The 8,717-nt window shown below is 52.2% G+C and overlaps 1 protein-coding gene across 1 annotated transcript; it reads right to left on the bottom strand.

The window, feature by feature from the left end:
- Positions 1–1,394: 1,394 nt before the first annotated feature.
- On the bottom strand, positions 1,395–1,988 carry TIFAB (TIFA inhibitor). Its single transcript, XM_052644409.1, has one exon. It carries the CDS (start codon positions 1,986–1,988, stop codon positions 1,395–1,397), a length of 594 nt encoding a protein of 197 aa, XP_052500369.1.
- Positions 1,989–8,717: the final 6,729 nt, after the last annotated feature.

Below are 8,717 nucleotides of genomic sequence, written 5' to 3' on the forward strand. Positions count from 1 at the left end.
TTTGGGAGCCCCCTGGGCCATTCACAGCTTTGGACAGCCCCTTTCTCTTACATCACTCATCCTCTCCTGCCTTGTGGCTGTGACTTGAGTCTATCTGCCTCACTCCCTGTAGAATAGAATCTTCCCAAGTCAGAGCAGCCTGGGTCCTGCCCGCTGCTATCTTTCCCAAGGAGACGATGTCAGACCTGGCAGTATAATGGAAATTCCTTGCAGCCTGGGTGCAAAAGGATCTCTCTTCTTGGGCGGGAAGTGGAGAATGTTGAAAACCTTGTTGAAGGTGGTTACAGACTTGGAATGTGAGCCAGCCAATGGGCAGCTTCAGGGCCTTGGGTATCACAGAGCAGGGTCTAGGCTGATGGCAACCATCTGGGTCTGAGGCCCCTCCTTTTATTACACAGGTGAACATGGTTTCTAAACCACACCCCCCGTCCCCAGGATGGCATGGAGTGTGGCTGCGTATGCTCTGCTCCCCGGCACTTGCTTTCCAACATTTGCTGAGAAAATGAGCCCATGCTTGATCCCCTGCTAGTCCACCCGCCTGGGCACATGAGCCACCGGGGAGTGAAATAACCGCTGCACTGCATTCTACCGCAGCCTCCCACCCCGCCTCACAGCGTTAGTCCTGGAGGAGCCCACTGCTGTGGGAAGCCGCCTTCACCTGAAGGCCTCTGCTCTCTAATCCTGCAAGACTTCCACCCTCAGGTGAGAGTGAGGGACCGTGAGGATGAGGAGGTTATGGCGACAGTGAATTCCCAAGCAGGCCCAGCCCCCAGCTCTCCATCCCCAGGAAGCCCTGGACTCCACCTTCGTCCGTTCCAGAGATGTGAGCCCCCACCTCTCCAATTTCCTCTTACACCTCTTCTCTATTTCCCGCCCCCACCTCTGCGTGACGACGTGGCGTGCATGCGGCCCATCTGGGGGAATCAGGGAATCCTGTTGGGCATGCCAGATTAATGAAATACTTGCAGTTTATTAAACACAGGCTTCCCTAAGCCCCGAGAGCCTGTGGGTATTTGAAAGCCCAAGGTAACCCCGAGCTACCACAAACGTAATTGTTACATGTGTCCCTGCATTCCTGGTGCAACCTCAAACTCCAACTCTTAAATGGCACACAAAATTAGCGACATAAAGTAACTCCTAGTCAGAGGAGAGGGGGAAATGTGGGGAAACACTGAGGGAGGCTCCAAGAATCCCTCAGGGCCTTTAAAAGTATATGAAGTTCCTGTTACCTCACATAGCTGTGGCCGTGGAGGGCGCTCCCCTCACCCCTGGCCATTCATGTTTGCAGAATCGGTTCATTATTATGCGGGCCTGGCCTGTCAACCTGGCATGATGTAGCTTGAATATTTCAAGTCCCGTTTCAGGCGAGGCGTGCTCCAGGGTGGCCGGCGGGGCTAGGTGAGCGCACCATCTAGGGGCTCCCTCTGGAGAGGTATTTCTGGTGCTCCTCCAGGGCTGGGCTGGAGAGGGCTGTGGAGAAACCCCAGGTGATCTGGAGCCCCCTGCCCGGAACCTGGAGGAGACTGCTCCTGGGGCACGCTTTCCCGTTCGTCCGTCTCCTCAGCACGGAGCCTATAAATCAGAGGCGAGGGACTGAGATGGAAGCAGCAGACAAAGGCCTCCAGGGAGGTGCCTCCCTCAATGCGGACCACCATCTGGACGCCAGAGAAGGCCACTCTGTTGACGGCACCCAGGGGCACCTGCTCCAGGAACCTCAGCGTCATCCCGTTGACCCACACGCTGCCCTTGCGGCTCAGGACCTTCAAGCTGAAGGCCAGCCAGGCGCTGCCCTTCTCCAGGTAGGGCTCCAGTGACAGGTGCTGGCGGGAGAGGCGAGGGAGCTGCAGCCGGAGGTGGGCATCCGGTCCCCTGCCCACCAGCAGTGGGCTGGCGTCGTGCTCCACCTGAGGAGGGACAGAAGCAAAGGTGGCAGAGCCTGGCGTGGGGTGGTGCAGGCTCACCCGAAGGACTGTGAGGGGCCTCTCCATGGATAGGAGCCTGGAAAAGATGGAACACAGATGCACAGGCCTGAGCGGTGGCAGTCACTCCCTCTGTGACTCCTTGAGCCCAGACATGCTTGCCGCCCTCAGGGATCCCCAGTCACCACCAGCCAAGCAGAGCCCGGCACTGAGCGTGGATGTGGTCACTCTGCTCCAGCCAGGCTGCAGCCATGGCCTGAGCTTCGCCCACTGTTTCTAGCCTCAACTTCATCCCTAACACGCTCTGTGAGTTAGTGGGGCATGCCACTCACTCTAAATTTTAGTTCTCTTTAACATAACATAGGTATGTGCATCCTTGTCCTTGCAAAGTCCAAGGCACACCAGCCAGTGTGGTGGGGTTTTGGTGACATATTGGCATTTGGGGACAATTTGCCTGGCTTCCTGGGAAAGGAAGGATGGAAGATAGGATCCACCTTCCTTGTATCCGACAGTCACATGACAAACGCTTGCCGAGCCCTCCTCTGAGCCAGGCACTGACCAGCTGCTGGGATGAGCAGATCAACAGGAGTACCCAGCTGCATAAGGAGAAGGGGCTTCTAGTTCCCAGCATTAAGGAGGGACCCAGAAGAGGGAAGCTCCTGGGAGCTGGGAAAGGCTGCCTGGACACACCAAGGAAGAACAAAACACCTAGCACATTCCAGAGGATGAGATGGTTGGGTGGCATCACTGAGTCAATGGATGTGAGTTTAAGCAGGCTCAGGGAAGCCTGATGTGCTGCAGTCCATGAGATCTCAAAGAGTTGGACAGGACTGAGTGACTGAACAACAGCAACAAGCACATTCCAAGTGCTCCTATGGATGCTAATGCTGTGAACATCTGCTCCTCAGTCTGGTCCTGAGGATGCACTTGGCAAGAGCTGAGATCTCTCTCAGAACTGATAGTGGCTCCCTGGAGGTCGACTGGCCATATCTGCTCGTGTGCAATGCACATGTCCCTTGCCCCAGCAACTTCATTGCCAGAAATTTGTCCTTCAGAATCTAACTGGAACATGCAGGGAGGCTCTGTTCCCCCATGGAGCTGAGGAACATAAACTCCCTGGAATGTGTACCAACCCCAGATGGCCCAGGTCCTGCCACCACCTTCTGCAGGAACTGAGGACTGAGTGGATCTGAATAACTAACTGTATGCTTTTTCCAGCTCCAGGCTTTTGCATACAGTACTTTCTTTCCTGAAAACGCATCTTCCATCCCAAACTGCTTATCTTTAAAGGCCTGGGTCATATGTGACCTCTCCCATGAAGCTCTTTTCTTCTGTCTACACTCTGACCCTCACAACAAGGAGACTCCCCCCAGGGCTGCCCCCTTTCCATTGTGTTTCAGTGATGTGGGTCCTTGTCCCATCTTCTCTGTTGTCCCTGAGACCTCCTGAGGGTAGAATTGCCTCCATGCCCCGAGTCCCACTGCCCAGCACAGACAGGACCGGGCCACAGCAAGTGTCTGGAGGCACATTTGCCAAATAGCTAAATGAGAAGAGGCTCACACACGTGAAAATCATGTGAAATCAAGTCCAGAGCAACCCCATGTGAGAGTCTGGTTCTTAAAGGCTGTGGGACAGGCTTCAATCCCCTACAAACTCTGGAGGACCCCGTGTCTTTTGGTGAAGTAATGGTGAGAGCCTCTCAATCTGACAGTGAGTGGTGAGCCCTTAGGACACCCCATTTTCCCTCATGCATACACACACACCACCCCCACACACCCTATTCACATCCTCCGTCTGGCCCCAGTATTCCTGCAGAAAGCCTCTCCCTCAGGTGTGTGTACACCGGCCCTATTTACTTTCATTTATATAAGTACAAGAACAGCTGAGCTGAATGTCCAAGTCCTCAGGCCTGGCCAGAAACTTGGGGTTCACTTCTAGGAACCAATCCCATGGCCTAGGGACCCTCAGAGAGTCCCTTGGAAAGAAGGGCTCACCACTGTTCCTGTGACCTTACTCTGCTTCACTGGGAACTCCAGAGCCCATAGCAATCCCCCTGGCCTTGCAGACCTCTTCTCCTATCTCCAGTTATTCTGGGGTATGTGCCTGGCGAGGAGCCTGCAGGGGCCCTGCTCCCCGCCCTGCCGCTCTCAAGTTTAAGTTCAAGCCCCTCTGATCTCCACCTACCTTACTTCCCGGGGTGCATCTAGCTCTGGGACAGCAGCTGTGAGCTCCCCGAGGGTGGGGGGCATGTGAGTCTGGGCTGGGGCACGCCTGGAGATGGCAATGACAACTGCGGTTTGGGGAGGTGATATACGTCACCATGCACATCAACTTTGTTGCTCTCTTCCTTTTTCCCTTTAGGAAAGAAACTGGAAGTGTAATCTTCTGTTGCAGAAGTGCAACCCCACTGCTGAGAGGTTGAAACCCCCATGGGACTGTGGCTAGGAGAAGCCACTGAGTTCCCTCCTGGGTTTCATCTCGGCAGGCCTGAGGACGTTGAGAATGTTTCCAGGGTGTCGGCTGAGTTCCTCTTCTCCCCTGCCAGGTGTGGGGTGGCAGGGGGGAAGGCATCCCAGACCTGTTAGAAAGGGGAGCCCTTTTGGACAGATGGCCAGTGAGGGGCATCCCCACTGCTTTTGGGAGGCTGTGAGGGGGCCACTGTGGCTGTTGGTGGTGGCCAAGGAGCTGCGGGGGACATGGTGGTCGGTTGAGTGTTTCAGGGAAGGACAGGGCCTCCAGGGAAGGAGAAAACGGCTGCTCACAGTGGGTGGCCTCTCCCACAGTAGGACAGCAGGAGGGCCCCCCTATGTCCACCCATCTGGAGTCAGTCCTGCTGGCCTTTGGGAGCAGCCTGGACCAGACCAAGATGGGTGTGTGCCCAGCACTGTGGGGTCTGGCCATCCTGGAAGTGCCCCAGTGTTACTACAGTGTAACCCTTCAGTTGGTGCAGTTCTACCTAGTCTGGCCTTCCTTCCATTGTACCCACCGACTAGCTAAGCTGGCAAGAGACATGTGCCCATCTTATACAGGGGGTGAACAAGGGGTCCAAGGTCCCAGAACAAGTAAACAACATCGTCCTTTCACTTTTTTCCCATCAAACCCTGGCTATCCTGAGGATTCTTAGAGATTATACAAGTGAGTGTTGTAGGCTGGGCCACTCCTATCAGCCAGCAGGTGTCTCTCCAATCTGCCTCCTTGACCCCCAGGCCCACTGCTTACTTCCTCCTCATGTTACCCTTGTGGCCCCAGAGATTTCAGCAGGCCTCACACTGGGGCTAAGTCTCTGTGGGTACTATTCAGGACTCCTAGCCTGCACCCTCTATTCTCAGCAAGTTATTTGCTTCATTAGTAGGAAGGAAAAACAGAGAGCTCTGAAAACATTCATCCATCCCTGCCCACCCCAGCCTGTGACACAACCACTGGGGCTCCCCCAGAGACGGGAGCTATACCTGCCCCAGAAATGAACCAAGCTATCTCCCTGTATCCCATCTCCTCCATGTGCTCTCCCTCTCTGAGGTCCAATCTGCATCAGCTGTGCCAAGTGCGTGTGTGAGGCCCACCCTCAGGGACTGCACCTTCAGGATACCTAGGATGCCAACATTCTCAGTGGGAGCACATGGAGATCTTGGCATACACAGTCGTTGCAGTAGAAGAGCAGAGGTGAGAGAGACACTTGGAGTATTCTAGGAGGGCTTCGTGCAGAAAGGAGTCCCTAGGCCAGCTCTTAACCTCAAAGCTAGACTGGAGAGGCTGGTTGTCTAGCAGTTAAAGGTTGGCTTTGGTGTCAGTTGTATCCGGATTCAAGTTCTGTATCTTTTTTATGATTGCCTGATCCTGGACAAATCTTTTCACCTTTCCTGACTCAGGTTCTCCACCTGTGAAATGGGGACAGCCATAGCACCCACCTCAATGGTCTGTTTTGAGGATTCCTTTTTTGAATAGCATTAAAAAGCTTAGGTATGGTACCTGAAACACAGAGTCGAACTCAACGAATGGGAGCTGATACAAATAATCAATGACGAGATTTCAACTGCTGCCATGACTAACTTCCCACTAAGAGCAATTATAAATGGTAGGTTTTTCAAAAGATTTGTTAGAAGATATTGGAGAGCAACAAGGCAGCTAGACTTGAGGGGCCAGGACCCCACTGAGAAGAAAAGCCCATTTACTTTAATTTTTTTAAGATTTATTTTTGATGCAGACCATTTTTAAAGACTTTATTGAATTTGTTACAATGTTGCTTCTGTTTTATGTTCTGGCTGTTTTCTTCTTTTTGGCCATGATGCATGTGGAATCTTAGCTTTCAAACCAGTGATTGAACCCACACGTCATGCATTGGAAGGAGGTCCTAACTTGTGGATTGCCAGGGAAGTCCCAGGAAAGCCCATTTATTTAAGTCTGACTTGCTACCCCTCTTCCTTGTGAGACATTTGCTGGTTTGAAAGTGATGCAGGCCTGCAGGCTGAGCAAAGAGTGACCACCGAGATTCTCAAGGGTCTCCCCAGACAGAGGAGGCACAAACTGGGACTCAGCCCTTGAGAAGCCAAGTGAAAGTGAAAGTCTGTCAGTCGTGTCTGCCTCTTTGTGACCCCATGGACTGTGCAGTCCATGGAATTCTCAAGCTAAGCACCTGGATAAAAGAGCATGCAGAGAAGTGAGCTCATATTCTGTTCTACCTTCAAGATGCCTGCTGGTCTCAAAGCAGGAGGAATGAGACACCAAGGAACCAAATAAATGCAAGAGCTCAAAGGCTAAGAAGCTCAGCAGAGGGTGTGGCTGTCTCTTGGTGCTGGGAGACCAAACTTGGAGGTCAGGTCCAACCAGGGAAGAGGGGCACCCTGCTAAAAAATCCCCCAGACTTTCAAACGAGACCCTCTACAGTACACGGGGACTAAGGACAAACCAAACTAGACCAGGTCTTAAGAAGGTGGAAACCTGGCCCCAGATGATCCCAATCTCTCTTCTCTAACTACCTTCTAGAAGAAAAAGAAAAACTTGCTAGACCAAGTTTACATCATACAGAGCCTCTACAACTTCTTATTAACAGTGTTCTGTGATTAAGCTACCTCCAGTGCTCTTGCCTGGAGAATCCCAGGGACGAGGGAGCCTGGTGCGCTGCTGTCTATGGGGTCGCACAGAGTCGGACACGACTGAAGCGACTTAGCAGCAGCAGCATGATTAAGCTACAGGTTGTTCAGTCACTCAGTTGTGCCTGACTCTTTGTGACCCCGTGGACTGTAGCACATCAGGACCCCCTGTCCATCACCGTCTCCTGGAGTTTGCTCAAACTCATGTCCATTGAGTCTGTGATGCCATCCAACCATCTCACCCTCTGTCATCCCTTTCTCCTGCTATCTTCAATCTTTCCCAGATCAGGGCCTTTTCCAATGAATCGGCTCTTCACATCGGGTGGCCAAAGTATTGCAGCTTCAGCTTCAGCATAGGTCCCTCCAATGAATATTCAGGATTGAGTTTATTTGTGACTGACTGGTTTGATCTCCTTGCAGTCCAAAGAACTCTCAAGAGGCTTCTCTAACACCATAGTTTAACTGTCAAAAAAACAAGAGAAAATCAGCAGAAACAATCTCACTACATATGCCACAAAAAAGATCTGTACAAGAATGTTCATAGCAGTTTTATCCTATTAACCCCAAACTGGAAACAGCCCAAAGGTCCATTAAAAAGAAAATGGATAAACAAATTGTATAATAAATATATATAAAAATGTATACAGTGAACAACTACACAGCAGTAAAAAAAGAGAATGAACCAGTGATACATACAACAATGGAGGTGGATCTTAGGCCCATTTTGGAGAGCAAAAGAAACCAGGCACAAATGATACAGACAGTATGATTACATGAAATGCAAGAACAGATAAAACTAGCTTCCCTGGTGGCTCAGAGGTTAAAGCGTCTGCCTCCAATGCGGGAGACCCGGGTTTGATCCCCGGGTCGGGAAGATCCCCTGGAGAAGGACATGGCAATCCACTCCAGTATTCTTGCCTGGAGAATCCCATGGATGGAGAAGCCTAGTAGGTTACAGTCCACGGGGTCGCAAAGAGTCGGACACGACTGAGCGACTTCACCTTATGGTAATAGAAGCCAGAATATTGAATGATCTCTATGGAGAGGTATTCACTGGTATATTTGTTTACTGGGGCAGCCATAACAAAGAACCACAAACGGGGTGGCTTAAATAGAGAAATGTATTGTCTCAAAATCCTGCGGGCTAAAAGTCCAGGTCTGTTTCAACAGAATTAGTTTCTTTTGAGGGAGACTCTGTCCTTGGCCTCTCACCCAAGTGCTGAGCTTTGCTGGCCATCTTTGGCTTTGCTCGGCTAGTAGAAGCTTCACCCTGATCTCTGTCTTCATCATCACGCGGCAGCCTCCTTGAATGCAGTGGTTCCAATTGCAGCATTTTAGGCATGCTGATTCGGCTTGTGAAGGAGAGGGACCAGGGGCAGGCAGGCAGGCTAGACTCAGGGCGCTTGCCAGCACCGTAACCCTTCTCAGTACAGCTTCACCTCCCTGATGGATGGATGGATAACCAGAAGTCCAGATGGCCACTCTGGGGTGCTTTAAGGTCTGCAGACACACCTGGGACTGAGCCTGCTGAATGGAAGGTGGCTGGCCATGTTCCAGAGCCCCTCCTCTCAGCCTGTGGGTCTGCCTCGTCCAGACCACCAGCCAGTTGCGTGTCTCTGAAACATGGCCTCCTCCCCAGGGTTCCTCACACACACCGCCTTCCCGTCCTGGTGATGCTCGGGTACTTCTTCCCGCCAGCAGAGATGGGCTC

Source organism: Budorcas taxicolor, chromosome 7 (genome assembly GCF_023091745.1).
Source record: "Budorcas taxicolor isolate Tak-1 chromosome 7, Takin1.1, whole genome shotgun sequence".
NCBI lineage: Eukaryota > Metazoa > Chordata > Mammalia > Artiodactyla > Bovidae > Budorcas > Budorcas taxicolor.